General features: G+C 38.8%; 1 protein-coding gene across 1 annotated transcript in view; it reads right to left on the bottom strand.

The window, feature by feature from the left end:
* LOC138426965 (solute carrier family 22 member 10-like) overlaps window positions 1-16,041 on the bottom strand; it is a 23,952-nt gene extending 7,911 nt beyond the window's left edge. The window contains exons 1-6 of the mRNA XM_069566016.1: window positions 15,422-16,041; window positions 14,363-14,466; window positions 2,647-2,801; window positions 2,375-2,543; window positions 1,102-1,225; window positions 295-410 (exon numbers count right to left, since the gene is read on the bottom strand). Coding sequence (XP_069422117.1) covers window positions 295-410; window positions 1,102-1,225; window positions 2,375-2,543; window positions 2,647-2,801; window positions 14,363-14,466; window positions 15,422-15,823 — 1,070 coding nt within the window. The 5' untranslated portion in view covers window positions 15,824-16,041. The remainder of the gene's footprint in view (window positions 1-294; window positions 411-1,101; window positions 1,226-2,374; window positions 2,544-2,646; window positions 2,802-14,362; window positions 14,467-15,421) is intronic.

The following is a 16,041-nucleotide window of genomic DNA, read 5'->3' as shown; positions in this document are numbered from 1 at the left end:
TGTTTTAAAATTTTGCTTCAATTAAATTGAAAGATAAATATAGAAAAATAAGTGCTAAGATCTGTTCTTAATGGAATTTCTCAACATCAGTCTCTAGTGAAGAGACAGATAGAGTGATAAAATCTAACTAACTCTTCATCATACAATCAGTTTCTTGTGAGTCTTAATTTGTGTTTCCCTCATCTTTTATTTTCAAATCACCATCTCCCTCTCACAACACTTTTGTAACCTTTGAAATAAATAGTTTTATGCTCCAACGCTTTGAATGTTGCCATGCACTGTGAGCAAGCCCACCTCACAAAGAATAGAAGACAGATTCTTTTTCGCAGGTTGGGTGTGCGGAACAAGTCAAACACAGTAGTTTTCATCTGTGCTGTCTTCAGCTCCTCCTGCATCGTCACTCTCAAACCCTTCAACAACAACAAACATATCATTTGCCAACATAGTTCGAGGTATAGTGGTTAGCACTGGATCCCAAAAGGACAGAAATGATGTATTCCCTTTCTTTCTGCGTGTGTGCGCTAAGTCACTTCAGTTGTGCCCGATTCTTTGCGACCCTATGGACAATTCCCCACCAGGCTCCTCTGTTCATGGGATTCTCCAGATAAGAATACTGGAGTGGGTTGCCATGCCCTCCTCCAGGGGATCTTCCAAACCCAGGGCTCAAACCCACATCTCTTATGTCTGCCTCCATTGGCAGGAAGGTTCTTTACCACTAGCATCACCCAGAAAGCCCTTCCTTCTTTCTAGTGTAACACATTATACATGAAACCACAAGTGTGAATGTGATATGAAGGAGTATGTAAGGAGTTAAGGGAAACTCCAGGAAATTAAATGGCAACAACAAAATTTTGAAAATGAGGTCATGGCATCCAAGGGAGTACACAGCCTATAGATTCAATTCAGGAAATGAACTAAAGTAGTTGCACAGCAAGCAAAGCTTCTTTTCTCTGAAATAGACAGGAAAGATGAGAGAACTGAGCTTGTCTTCTCAACTAACTGCCCTGTTAGAAAATCAGCTTCTCTATCTCAAGAAGGAGAAGGCAGGTGTCAGTTTATTTCTTCTCTACAACCCTTAACCACCTTCCCTTCCCTTCTCACCTCCATGTTCAGGGTTGCTTCAGCATTCTTCATTCCATTTCTGTGTGCAACTTTCTTAAGTTCCTTTAAGCCCTTATCTGGTTTATTGGTGATAATCAGCCACCGAGCAGATTCCACCAGCCACCTGAAGAAAGGCACACATGTGCAGTCAGCTCTCTTTTTTAATGTATTGTATGATTCTTGACAGCAGATGCTTTTTGCCTTTCATCTATATCCACCGTTTCATTTGTTGGATTCACAGGCCCTGGAGTCAATTTCCTCTCTGCTTACTCAAGAAGAGAATTTCCAAGAAGCTTATGAAGTTTAAGGTGGAGAGTCCTTCATATGCATATTCTCTTTGAAAGCTTTTCTTGGGATCTAACAACTTTGTGAATATAGTATATATTTATAATATGTATTCTTAAAAAAAGAAGCCCCCAAATAATGTAAGCTTATAGCCCAACAAATATTGCAAATAATCTTGCTGCTACCAACCCTGTTGGTACCTAAATACAAAAGTGAGTCACTTGTTTACATCTGCCTCAGATTTCTCATCAATAAAATGGGGACTGTAGTGCCATCTTCTTTGTAGAACTGGAAAGAGAATAAAATGACTTAGGAGATGATTCTGACAAGGACTACACTATGCTCCTTCTTTGAACTCATCTCAGTGTATTAAATCTATAGTCATCCTTCTGTGATCACTTAAGCTGATTCTCCCTAGACTGGTTTTAAGAGTGAGGGTGGAACTACCCATAAGTAAATGTTTGTTAAAACTATTTAAGGGAAAAGGAAGTGCTGAACACATAACAGAAATCACCCTCTCTACAAGCCATTTTTAGTAATGGAGAAATTATGCCACTACTTTGTCAACTGGCTATATGAACAAATTTGCTGCCTCTTCCTTTATCCAAAATCAGCAACAACATAGAAAATCACTGAGTCTTTACCATATTGGATTCATTCCAAATCTCAAAAAAAAAGTATTTTTAAAATATGTCTGTGCCTATATTTTATACTAAGGAAAATAATATTAGCCTAACTCTGACCACTATACTGGGTAAAACTTATAAAGATTGGAGAAAATATCTAGAAATCCCAGACAGAAAAGTCATTATTACTCTGTATTCTGCTTCTCAAATCTTGAATCCCACAGAGTGAACAGATGAGAGACATGGGTTTTAGGTCCAAACAATAAAAATGGTTCATGGAATTAGAAAATCAATATATCTTAATTCAACATGCATTTTCATCCCAGGTTCCCATAAGACAGAGTAAGAGAGAAGGCTCATACCTTGAGGAGAGAAAGAAGACAAAGAAAGGTACAGACACCACCAGCTGTAGGGTGCGCCACTCTCGAAAAACAAAAGCCAGTCCTCCCAGCATCACCTGTCCCATACTAAAGGTACAGGATATCAGTGTTAATATCACAGCTTTTGACTGGGATCTTGTCCACTCTATAACTGGAAGAAAATCCAAATGGGATATTAATGTCACATAAAGATGAAATTTCAAAGTGATTTTTAAGGCTTGGAAAATGGGAGGAGACCAAAATTGTTGACTTACTCAGCATAATGTTGTTTGCCACGATGACCACAGCAGAACAGCCTGACCAGAAGCGTAAGGAGCAGTAAATAAGGAAGGTGGGAGCAAAGGCTGTACAGGTCCCAGAGACGGCGAGCTGGAGCAAACAGCACCTGAGAATCAACTTCCGCCCAAACCTAAGAAACAGAATCTGCTTAGATGATGGGAATAATGATAATTTGTGGTAAAAACATAAGAAACCAAAAGAATACTCTGAAATTTAGAGAATGTTTTAACAAGTAATTCTTTGTGAAAGCTTTTTAAAAAGAAGGGCTAAATCAACAATAGGAATCTCCTTAAATAACACTCTTTTTCTATAGACTAACAAGACCAGAACTTCATCCTCCAATCACCAGGTGGCCTCTGACACCAAGTGGCACTATATAAAATAAACTATAATGTTTGAACTTGGAAAATACCATAAGAACCCACCATATTAACATAGGTATTTAGCAAAGTAGAGAGTCTGTACAGTGTCCAGAACACAAGAGAGCTAAAAGTGTACTTGGGTCTCTAGGACCAGACAGGTTCAGGTTAAACTGATGCAAAAGATCAGTGGGCCAATGCATCAGAGTTGTTGAAGGTTTATAACTGCCATATGACCCAGCAATCCCACTGCTGGGCATACACACTAAGGAAACCAGAATTGAAAGAGACACGTGTACCCCAATGTTCATCGCAGCACTGTTTATAATAGCCAGGACATGGAAGCAACCTAGATGTCCATCAGCAGATGAATGGATAAGAAAGCTGTGGTACATATACACAATGGAGTATTACTCAGCCATTAAAAAGAATACAATTGAGTCAGTTCTAATGAGGTGGATGAAACTGGAGCCATATACAGAGTGAAGTAAGCCAGAAAGAAAAACACCAATACAGTATACTAACACATATATATATGGAATTTAGAAGATGGTAACAATAACCTTGTATGCAAGACAGCAAAAGAGACACAGATGTATAGAACAGTCTTTTTGACTCTGTGGAAGAGGGCAAGGGTGGGATGATTTGGGAGAATGGCATTGAAACATGTATAATATCATATGTGAAACGAATCGCCAGATCAGGGTCAGTGCATGATATAGGATGCTTGGGGCTGGTGCACTGGGATGACCCAGAGGGATGGGATGGGGAGGGAGGTGGGAGGGGGTTCAGGATGGGGAACACGTGTACACACCCGTGGTGGATTCCTGTTGATGTATGGCAAAACCAATGCAATAGTGTAAAGTAATTAGCCTCCAATTAAAATAAATTTATATTTTAAAAAGAGCCACTCTTTGATGAATCTGGATGTATAGGCTTCAAGAAGTGTGCTTTTCTAGAACAGAATATAAAAGTATCATAACCCAGACAGCAGACATTATATAAATTTCTCAGAGGAAAGAATTATGTAAGGTGAAGAATGAAGTGAAAAGTAAGGTGAAGGACAAATAAGAAAAAGTGAATTCTGTGTTCCATGAGCATCAAGAAAATAGGGCCTTAGTGGAGGCAACATGGATTAAACAGGATCTGCTAATCTATATGCCAGTAATAAAAACGGATAGACAATCTGGAATTGAAAATTCCTCTGCAATCCTTAAAATATAACTCTTAAAATGCTCAAATAATTAACCCTAAAAATAGAAAATGTGAACCATAAGAACAAGCATCACCAAAAAATCATAATTATTATCACCATCAAGAAAATAATGCAGAAAACAAACAAACAAAAAAGAAATGTTAGAATGAGAAAAATCAAAACAACAACCACATCTTGAGTTGCAGTGCCATACACAGTGCTTCAGCATGTGCCTAATTGCATGGGCCAGCCTCGGCCCTTCATACTTATAACTCTGGTCTGAGTGCAGGGTGGAGGTCGCTGCATGCAGCATCCTATGAGCAAGTGAAACTAGATGAAGCACAAAGGAAAGAGGGGAAAAAAGATCCAAAGAAACTAGAGGCTGGAGATGTTGAGTATTGGTCCAAGCTCTCAAGGTGATAGAGAGAACCACAGCAGAAGCCTTGGTAATCCCCACCAAGTGCTCTTTTGGGCCTTGTCAGAGCCTAAGAGCTGGGGTTAGAAGAGACAGCAGTTCAAATCCTGGTGACATCACTTTCAAGCTGGGAAATGAGTGCAGAGGGAATTCTGGGATGCTGACAAGAGCAATAGATGATTGATTTTTGATTGTAATCTTCCCACGGACAGTTTCCAAGTCCTCAGTTCTATGAGGCTTTTGTTCATCACAGGGCCACACATAGTGCTGCCCTTAGAACCTGAGTAAAAATTCGCTGCTCAGCCACAGCCTCCCAGCTCCATCCCTCCCAAGTATCCTCTTCCCAGCAGATCATGCCCCAAACCTTTGGAATGGGAACACTGACTCCAAGACCCTACACTACCAGAGAACTAACCCAAGGGAGTAGCAAATAGTGAGAGCTCACACAAAGGAAATCACTTGAATACAAGACCCAGCATTATCCAACCACCAGCAGCACCTTGTGCAAATGCCTCACCCAAACAACAAATAAAACAAAAATACAAGCCCAGTCATCAGCAGACAGGATTACCACCTCACTCAGCCTTGCCCAACAGAGGAAAATCAAGCAAGCAAGCAAAAACTCAACACAAATTTCACTCTATATGAAGCTTACATCTATATGAAGCTTACACAAAGCACTGGACCAACCATAGGAGGGAAGAAACCAAAAGGAAGAAAGAATTCAATCTTGAAGTCTGGGAAAAGGAACCTCAAACACAATGAGTTTTTAAAAATCGTGTAAAGGCAGAGAAATACTACACAAATGAAGGAACAAATTAGAAACACAGATGTCCAAATAAATGAAGAGGAAATAGGCAAACTACCTGAAAAACAATTCAGAATAATGATAGTAAAAATGATCAAAAACCTTGAAAACAAAATGAAGAAAATACAAGAATCAATTAACAAAGACCTAGAAGAACTAAAGAATAAACATACAGAGACAAACAACACAATTACTGAAATTAAAAATATTCTAGAAGGAATCAATAGCAGAATATCTGAAGCAGAAGAACGAATCACTGAGCTGGAAGGTAAAATGATAGAAATAACTTCTGAAGAGCAGAATAAAGTAAAGGAATGAAAAGAACTGAGGATAGTCTCAGAGACCTCTGGGACAATATCAAATGTGCCAGCATTTGAATTATAGAGGTTCCAGAAGAAGAGAAAAACAAAGTTTATGAGAAAATTTTTGAAGAGATTACAGTTGAAAATTTCCCCAAACATAGAAAAGGAAATAGTCAATCAAGTCCAAGAGGCACAAAGAGCCCCATACAGGATAAACTCAAGGAGAAACACACCAAGACACTAAACAAACTAACAAAGACTAAGTACAAAGAAAGAATATTAAAAGCAGCAAGGGAGAAGCAACAAGTACAGACAAGGCAAACCCCATATGCTTAACAGTTGATCTTTCAGCAGAAACTGCAGACCAGAAGGGAATGGCAGGATATATTTATAGTACTGAAAGGGAAAAATCTACAACGAGGATTACAGTACCCAGCAAGGATCTCATTCAAAATTGATGGAGAAATAAAAAACTTTTCAGACAAGCAAAAGTTAAGAGAATTCAGTACCACTAAACCAGCTTTACAACAAATGTTAAAAGGACTTATATATTCAAGAAATACAAGAGAAAAAAAAGATCTACATAATTAATCCCAAACAATTAAGAAAAAGGCAATAGGAACATACATATCAATAATTACTTTAAATGTAAATGGGTTAAATGCTCCAACCAAAAGACACAGGCTGGCTGAATGGATACAAAAACAAGGCCCATATACATGATGTCTACAAGAAACCCACTTCAGACCTCAAGACACATACAGACTGAAAGTCAGAGGATGGAAAAACATATTCCTGCAAATGGGAGGCAAAAGAAAGCTTGAATAGCAATCCTCATATCAGACAAAATAGACCTTAAAATAAATAGGATTAAAAAGGGATTAGGAAGGACACTACATAATGATCAAAGGCTCAGTCCAAGAGGAAGACATAACAATTGTAAATATTTATGCACCCAACATAGGAGTACCTCAATACATAAGACAAACACTAACAGACATAAAAGGAGAAATTGACAGTAACATAATAATAGTAGGAGACTTTAACACCCCACTCACACCAATGGACAGATCATCAAAAGAGAAAATTAATGAGGAAACACAAGTCTTAAATGATGCATTAGATGAGATGGATCTCATTTATATCTTCAGGACATTCCATCCAAATGCAGAAGAATACACCTCTTCTCAAGTGCGCATGGAACATTCTCCAGGATAGACTGCATCTTGGGTCACAAATCAAATCTCAGTAAATTTAAGAAAATTGAAATCATATCAAGCATCTTCTCTGATGACAATGCTGTGAGACTAGATATAAATTACCAGAAAAAAAAAGAAACACAAACACATGGAGACAAATAACACGTTTCTAAATAACCAACAGGTGACTGAAGAAATCAAAAGGGAAATCAAAAAATTTCTAGAAACAAATGACAATGAAAACACAATTTAAAATCCATGGGATGCAGCAAAAGCAGTTCTAAGAGGGAAATTTATACCAGTACAATCCTACCTCAAGAAACAAGAAAAATATCAAATAGAAAACCTAACTTTACACCTGAAACAACTGGACAAAGAACGAAAAGCCCCAAAATTAGTAGAAAGAAAGAAATCATAAAGATCTGAGCAGAAATAAATGAAAGAAACAATACTAAAGATTAATAAAACTAAAAGCTGGTTCTTTGAGAAGATAAAATTGACAAGCTTTTAGCCAGACTCATAAGGAAGAAAGTAGAGAAGAATCAAATCAACAAAATTAGAAATGAAAAAGGAGAGGTTGCAACAGACAGTGCAGAAATACAAAGGATTATAAGAGATTGTTATGAACAAATATATGGCAATAAAATGGATAACCTGGAAGAAATGGACAGATTCTTAGAAAAGTTCAATCTTCCAAGACTAACCAGAAAGTAATAGAAATTATGAACAACCCAATTATAAGCACTGAAATTGAAGCTGTGATCAAAAATCTACCCCCCCAAAAAAGTCCAGGGCCAGATGGTGTCACAGGAGAAAACTATCAAACATTTAGAGAAGAGCTAACGCCTATCCTTCTAAAACTCTTTACAAAAATTGCAGAGGAAGGAACACATCCAAACTCATTCTACAAGGCCACCACCACCCGGATACCAAAACCAGACAAAGACAACATGTAAAAAAAGAAAATTAGAGGCCAATATCACTGATGAACATAGATGCAAAAATCCTCAACAGAATTTTGGCAAACAGAATCAGCAATACATCAAAAAGCTCATACACCATGATCAAGTTGGGTTTATTCCAGGAATGCAAGGATTCTTCCATATATGCAAATCAATCAGTGTGATACACTATATTAACAAATTGAAAAATAAAACCATATGATAATCTCAATAGATGAAGAAAAAGCCTTTGACAAAATTCAGCACCCATTTATGATTCAGTTCAGTTCAGTCGCTCAGTAGTGTCCAACTCTTTGCGACCCCATGAATCGTAGCACGCCAGGCCTCCCTGTCCATCACCAACTCCCAGAGTTCACTCAGACTCACATCCATCGTGTCAGTGATGCTATCCAGCCATCTCATCCTCTGTCGTCCCCTTCTCCTCCTGCCCCCAATCCCTCCCAGCATCAGAGTCTTTTCCAGTGAGTCAACACTTCGCATGAGGTGGCCGAAGTAATGGAGTTTCAGCTTTAGCATCATTCCCTCCAAAGAAACCCCAGGGCTGATCTCCTTCAGAATGGACTGGTTGGATCTCCTTGCAGTCCAAGGGACTCTCAAGAGTCTTCTCCAACACCACAGTTCAAAAGCATCAATTTTTTGGCGCTCAGCCTTCTTCACAGTCCAACTCTCACATCCATACATGACTACTGGAAAAATCATAGCCTTGACTAGACGGACCTTTGTTGGCAGAGCAATGTCTCAGCTTTTGAATATGCTATTTAGGTTGGTCATAACTTTTCTTCCAAGGAGTAAGCATATTTTAATTTCATGGCTGCAGTCACCATCTGGAGTGATTTATGATTAAAACTATTCAAAACATGGACATTGGAACCTAGCCAAGGTTCCGATGTTCCAACCCAACCTACTTATGTTGAGGAACCTATCTCAACATAGTAAAGGCCATATATGATCGGCCTACAGCAAACACTATGCTCAATGGTGAAAAACTGTAAACATTCTCCCTAAGATCAAGAACAAGACAAGGATGTCCACTTTCACCACTATTATTCAACATAGTTCTGGAAGTTCTAGCTACAGCAATCAGAGAAGAGAAAAACAAAGGAATCCAGATTGGAAAAAAAGAAATAAAGCTTTCATTGTTTGCAGATAACATGATACTGTACAAAGAAAACCCTAAAGATTCTATCAGAAAACTACTAGAGCTAATCAGCGAATTTAGTAAAGTTTTAGGATACAAAATCAAAACACAGAAATTGCTTGCATTTCTATATAGTAACAATGAAAAATCAGAAAGAGAAATTAAGGAATCAATCCCATTCACCATTGCAACACAAAGAATTAAATATCTAGGAATATGCTTACCTAAGGGGACAAAGGAACTGTATATATAAAATTATAAGACACTGATGAAAGAGATCAAAGATGACATAAACAGATGGAGATATATTCCATGTTCCTGGGTAGAAAGAATCAATATTGTGACAATGACTTAGTACCAAATGCAATCTATAGATTCAATGCTATCCATATCAAATTATCAATGGCATTTTTAAAGAACTAGAACAAAAAATTTCACAATTCATATGTAAATACAAAAGACCCCAAATAGTCAAAGCAGTCTTGAGAAAGAAGAATGGAGATGGAGGGAATCAACCTTCCTGAATTCAGATTATACTACAAAACTACAGTCATCAAGACAGTATGGTACTGGCACAGAAACAGAAATCTAGACCAATGGAACAAGATAGAAAGCCCAGAAATAAACCCATGCTCATTTGGGTACTTTATTTTTTTAAAAGAAGACAAGAATATACAATGGGGCAAAGACAGCCTCTTCAATAAATGGTGCTGGGAAAAATGGACAGCTACATGTAAAAGAATGAAATTAGAGCACTCCCTAATATCATACACAAAGATAAACTCAAAATGGATTAGAGACCTAAATGTAAGACCAGAACTTATAAAACTCTTAGAGGAAAACATAGGCAGAACACTCCATGACATAAATCAAAGCAAGATCCTCTATAACCCACCTCCTAGACTAACGGAAATAAAAACAAAAGTAAACAAGTGGCACCTGATTAAACTTAAAAGCTTTTGCACAGCAGAGGAAACCATAAGCAAGGTGAAAAGACAACCCTCAGAATGGGAGGAAATGATAGCCAATGAATCAACTGACAAAGGATTAATTTTCAAAATATGCAAGCAGCTCATACAATTCAATACCAGAAAAGCAAACAACCCAATCAAAAAGTGGGAAAAAGACCTAAACGGACATTTCTCCAAAGAAGACCTACAGATGGCTAACAAACACATGACAAGATGCTCAATATCGCTCATTATGACAGAAATGCAAATAAAACTACAATAAGACATCATCTCACACCAGCCAGAATGGTCATCATCAAAAATTCTACAAACAGTAAATGCTGTAGAGGGTGAGGAGAAAGGGAAGTCTCTTGCTCTGTTGGTGGAAATGTAAATTGATACCGCCACAATGGAAGATGGTATGGAGATTCCTTAAAAAAACTAGGAACAAAACCACCATGTGACCTAGCAATCTCACTCCTAGGCATATACTCCAAGGAAACCAAAATTGAAACAGATACATGTACCCCAGTGTTCACTGTGGCACTATTTACAATAGCTAGAACATGGAAGCAACATAGATATCCATCGACAGATGAATGGATAAAGAAGTTGTGGTACATATACACAATGGAATATTACTCAGCCATAAAAAGGAATGCATTTGAGTCAGTTCTGATGAGGTAGGTGAACCTAGAACCTATTATACAGAGTGAGGTGAGTCAGAAAGAGAAAGTAAATACCTTATTCTAACACATGTACAGAATCTAGAAAAATGGTACTGAAGAACTTATTCACAGGGCAGCAATGGAGAAACAGACATAGAGAATAGATTTATGGATATGGGGAGAGGGGAGGAGAGGGTGAGATGTATGGAGAGAGTAACATGGAAATTTACATTGCCATATGTAAAACAGATAGTCAATGAGAATTTGCTGTATGGCTCAGGAAACTCATACAGCAGCTCTGTATCAACCTAGAGGGGTGGGGTGGGGAGGGAGATAGGAGGGAAGTTAAAAAAGGAGGTGGCTCAGACAGTAAAAGGTCTGTCTACAATGCGGGAGACCCGGGTTCGAGCCCTGGGTTGGGAATATCCCTGGAGAAGGAAATGGCAATCCACTCCAGTACTATTGCCTGGAAAATCCCATGGACAGAGGAGCCTGGTTGGCTACAGTCTATGGGATTGCAAAGAGTCGGACACAACTGAGCAACTTCACTTTCACTTTATGTCTGATTCATGTTGAGGTTTGACAGAAAACAACAGAATTCTGTAAAGCAATTATCCTTCAATAAAAAAATAAATTAAAAAGAACAACAACAACAACCACATGAACTAATTGCTCTCTCTATCAAATGATAGAGATTACCATATGGGTTTAAAAAGACATGGAATTTTATGCTGCCCACTATAGTACTTAAAATATTATAGATTGAAAGTAAATTGACAGATAAAAATATATACAATTCAGGTAGTAATAATGAGATGACTAGAGTCTTTATATCATCATCAAAGAAAAAAATTTCAAAACAAAATTTATTTACAGACACAATAATGTTGAAAACATCAAATGTATTTTTACTCAGCAAAGGTGAACTACATGAAGCAAAACTGACAGATAACAAAATTTATGATAGAGATATATTTGATACATTGATACCTTTAATTTTGATACAACTGACACTGTATATACTCTTCATTTTAATATTTTTAGAAGTACAAGTCAGTAATTAATTATATTCATCATATCATGGAACCATCAACATTGTCTTTTTTGTAAACGTTTTCATCAACCTAAGACAAATTCTCACAATTAAGCAATAACTCTCCATCCCTGCCCTTTATCCTTTTGAAAATTTTAAACTCTCTCTTCATTTGTTTGGTTATTCTGGATATTTCATATAAGTGGTTGCCTACAATTTCCTTTTGTGCTTGGCTTATTTCACTTAGCATAATTTTTTGAGGTTCTCTCATGTTGTGCAAATATGGACACAGTAAAGGACAAAAACAGCAAGAACCTAACAGAAGCAGAAGAGATTAAGAAGAGGTGGCAAGAATACACGGAAGAACCATTTTTAAAATGTCCTAATGACCAAGATCTAGTAATCTGTTTTCTGTTATTTTACCTCTGTCATTTAAAACTTGTTATGTACATTACCAGAGAAGGCAATGGCACCCCACTCCAGTACTCTTCCCTGGAAAATCCCATGGACGGGGGAGCCTGGTATGCTGCAGTCCATGGGGTCGCGAACAGTCGGACACAACTAAGCGACTTCACTTTCACTTTTCACTTTCATGCATTGGAGAAGGAAATGGCAACCCACTCCAGTGTTCTTGCCTGGAGAATCCCCGGGACGGGGGAGCCTCGTGGGCTGCTGTCTATGGGGTCGCACAGAGTCGGACACGACTGAAGTGACTTAGCAGTAGCAGCAATGACCAAGATAACCACCACGGTGTGATCACTCACCTAGGTCACTCAGCAATGGTTATGGGACTGGAAAAAGTCAGTTTTAATTCCATACCCAAAGAAGGGCAATGCCAAAGAACGTTCAAACTACCATACAATTGAGCTCATTTCACATGCTAGTAAGATAATGCTTACAATCCTTCAAGTTGGCTTCACAGCTATAGGAACCAAGAACTCCCAGATGTGCAAGCTGGATTTAGAAAAGGCAGAGGAATCAGAGACCAAATTGCCAACATCCATTGGATCATAGGAAAAAAAAAAAAAAAAAAACAAGGAAATTCCAGAATGAATGTAAATTGATATAGCCACTGTGAAGAACAGTATGGAGATTTCTTAGAAAACTAAAAATGGAACTACCATATGACACAGCAATCCCATTTCTGGGCATATACCCAGAGAAAACCATAATTCAGAAAGATACTTTCAATATTCTTGCAGCACTATTTACAATAACCAGGACATGGAAGCAGCCTAAATGTCCATCAACAGAGGAATGGATAAAGAAGATGTGGTGTATATATGCAATGGAACGTTACTCAGCCCTAAAAAGGAGCAAAACTGTGCAATCTACAGAGATGCAGTTGGACCTTGAGACTGTCGTACAGAGTCAAGAAAGTCAGAAAGAGAAAAAAAAGTCATATAATAACTTTTATATGTGGAATCTAGAAAGTGATGTAGGTGAACTTATTTGCAAAGCAGAAGTATCAGTTCAGTTCGGTTGCTCAGTCATGTCTGACTCTTTGTGACCCCATGAATCGCAGCACACCAGGCCTCCCTGTCCATCACCAACTCCCGGAGTTCACTCAGATTCATGTCCATCGAGTCGGTGATGCCATCCAGCCATCTCATCCTCTGTCGTCCCCTTCTCCTCCTGCCCCCAATCCCTCCCAGCATCAGAGTCTTTTCCAATGAGTCAACCCTTCGCATGAGGTGGCCAAAGTACTGGAGTTTCAGCTTTAGCATCACTCCTTCCAAAGAAATCCCAGGGCTGGTCTCCTTCAGAACGGACTGGTTGGATCTCCAAAGAATGGACATATGGATACTAGTGGGAGGAGGAGGAGTGGGATGGACTGGGGGACTGGGGTTGACATATTAACATATACAGGTTTCCCTGGTGGCTCAGATGGTTAAGCGTCTGTCTGCAATGCAGGAGACCCGGGTCGATCCCTGGGTTGGAAAGGTCCACTGGAGAAGGAAATGGCAGCCCACTCCAGTATTCTTGCCTGGAAAATCCCATGGACGGCAGAGCCTGGTAGGCTACCATCCCTGGGGTCGCAAAGAGTCGGACACGACTGAGCGACTTCACTTTCACTTTCTTTCACATAGTCATAACTACTATGTATAACTACTATAACTACTATGTATAACTACTGTGTAACACTACTATGGATAACTAAGGAGAACCTACTGTGTAGCACAGGGAACTCTACTCAGCCCTCTGTGGTGACCTACATGGGAAGGAAATCCAAAATAGAAGGGATATATGTATACAAACAGCTTATTCACTTTATTGTACAACAGAAACTAATACTGTAAAGTAACTATACTCCAATAAAAATTAATTTAAAAAATAATTTCAAATTGAATGTTCTTTCTCCAGCAACTCTTCCAGTTCCAATAAAGCAGTTTCATAATAATAATAATAAGCTATTCTGAAATGCCCCCAGATCTTATGGTGATATCATTTCTGTGCCCAGTACAGAGATCTCTGTGGCAACAAAATTGCATTCTTCACAATGAGTCCAATCCTACATTTCCATCTGTAGCTCCTTGGGAACTAAGGAAACCCCCAACAGTATAAACTGTCTATCAGAATCAATAAAGACTTATTTATGAAACAATTAATCATAAACTATGAAAACAACACAGAGTAGGACAGCAATGATCTGGAGACATACCTATCTGAGAGATGGCCATATATGAAGCCTCCCACCAGCATTCCAGCCAAGAATAGGGACTGAGCCACTGGTTTCTGTGACTGATGGTCACAAATGAGGTCCCACTAGAAGAGAAGGAAACCAGCACACAGGAGCTTCACAGAATCTTATAGTCTTATAACCCTCAACGCTCACTCAGTTGAAAAGCCATCAGTGAAATTCATGTCCACTGGCTTCTCTTTACCACATGTACTAATCTATATCATTCATGTCTCAGCTTATGCATTGTTTTCTTCTAATAATCATCAACTAAATCTTCTAGGTTATATTAGGGCCAATCTTCATATTCATTTAGCACTGCATACCTCAGTGGTTCTCAATCATTTCCACACACTGAAAACTTTGAGGTTGCTTTTTCAACAACCTAGATTTTTCAACGCTCTAGATTTCACATCTAGAGCGAAATGCACTCTGATTTGCTTGTATGACAAGTATCCAGGAAAGGACTTTTAAAAAAAATTAATACAAATATTTATAATTTGCAACTAGACTGAGAGCAAAGGACCAAGAATAATTTTCCGCAGTTTATATCAAGTACTTCTCACATTATGTGAGATAAATCCCATGGAAGGAGGAGCCTGGTAGGCTGCAGTCCATAGGGTTGCTAAGAGTTGGACACGGCTGAGCGACTTCACTTTCACTTTTCACTTTCATGCATTCGAGAAGGAAATGGCAACCAACTCCAGTACTCCTGCCTGGAGAATCCCAGGCACAGAGGAGCCTGGTGGGCTGCTGTCTATGGGGTCTCACAGAGTCAGACACAACTGAAGCGACTTACCAGCAGCAGATGGTTAGGAAAGTAAACCTTTGTGATACTAAAATTCATATCCAGTTATTTACTTCACTGTCATCAATTGTACTTGGCAATTAAATAAATAAGTAACCAGTTTTCTTAAAAGAATGAAAGAGAGCTGGCTACACTATCTACTCAGTAAGTGAAGATATGAATATTCAGACATGATTTTGTGTTATTCTAAATACCCAGATCATATACTTAGAAGAGGAAAATGGGGCCTTTACCTCAGTCACGATGGTGGAGGAGAACAAGCTGTGGTCATACACCCAGCCATCCACACAGGGCTCCATGTCCAGGTCAGTCATGTTGGGGAAGGTCCCATTCAGGTGAAGGAGTTGCCACTGGGGGTGAAGGAAACGATGACATTTCTCTGGCTTTAGGTTTGAATCTAGTGGGATGGAAATTCTCAGGAGAACATCAGGACTGAGGAATCCAGTGCCATTATCAGAGACAGCGTCATTATCAAGAATGTGGACCCAGCAGCGATGACGAGGAATGGCCGCAGTGAAGTTCTCCAAAAGTATTTGACAAACTATTATCATGAGGGAAGGAAAAATTAAAACCATCTGAAGGACCTGGAATTTTCCCAGGCCACCAACTTCATCCAGGAGCTCCTCAAAGGCCATTGGGCAAAGGCAATCTTCAAGAAGAGTCAAAATGACCTCAGTTCTAGCTTCAAAGGGAGAAAAAGCTTTCCTTTCATTAACTCATGTTAGATCTATGTGACTCACACCAGTATCACATCAATGTGTCCCATCCCCCCTCTCTACTGCAACAGAGCAGTGGGAGCAGTTTTCTCAGTCTTTCTGGAATCAAGAGGTATCACTGTTTTAGCAAAGTTATA

Source organism: Ovis canadensis, chromosome 21 (genome assembly GCF_042477335.2).
Source record: "Ovis canadensis isolate MfBH-ARS-UI-01 breed Bighorn chromosome 21, ARS-UI_OviCan_v2, whole genome shotgun sequence".
In the NCBI taxonomy this organism is placed as follows: domain Eukaryota; kingdom Metazoa; phylum Chordata; class Mammalia; order Artiodactyla; family Bovidae; genus Ovis; species Ovis canadensis.
Note: the sequence above shows the minus strand (reverse complement) of the source record. Positions and strands in the feature narration are given on the sequence as shown.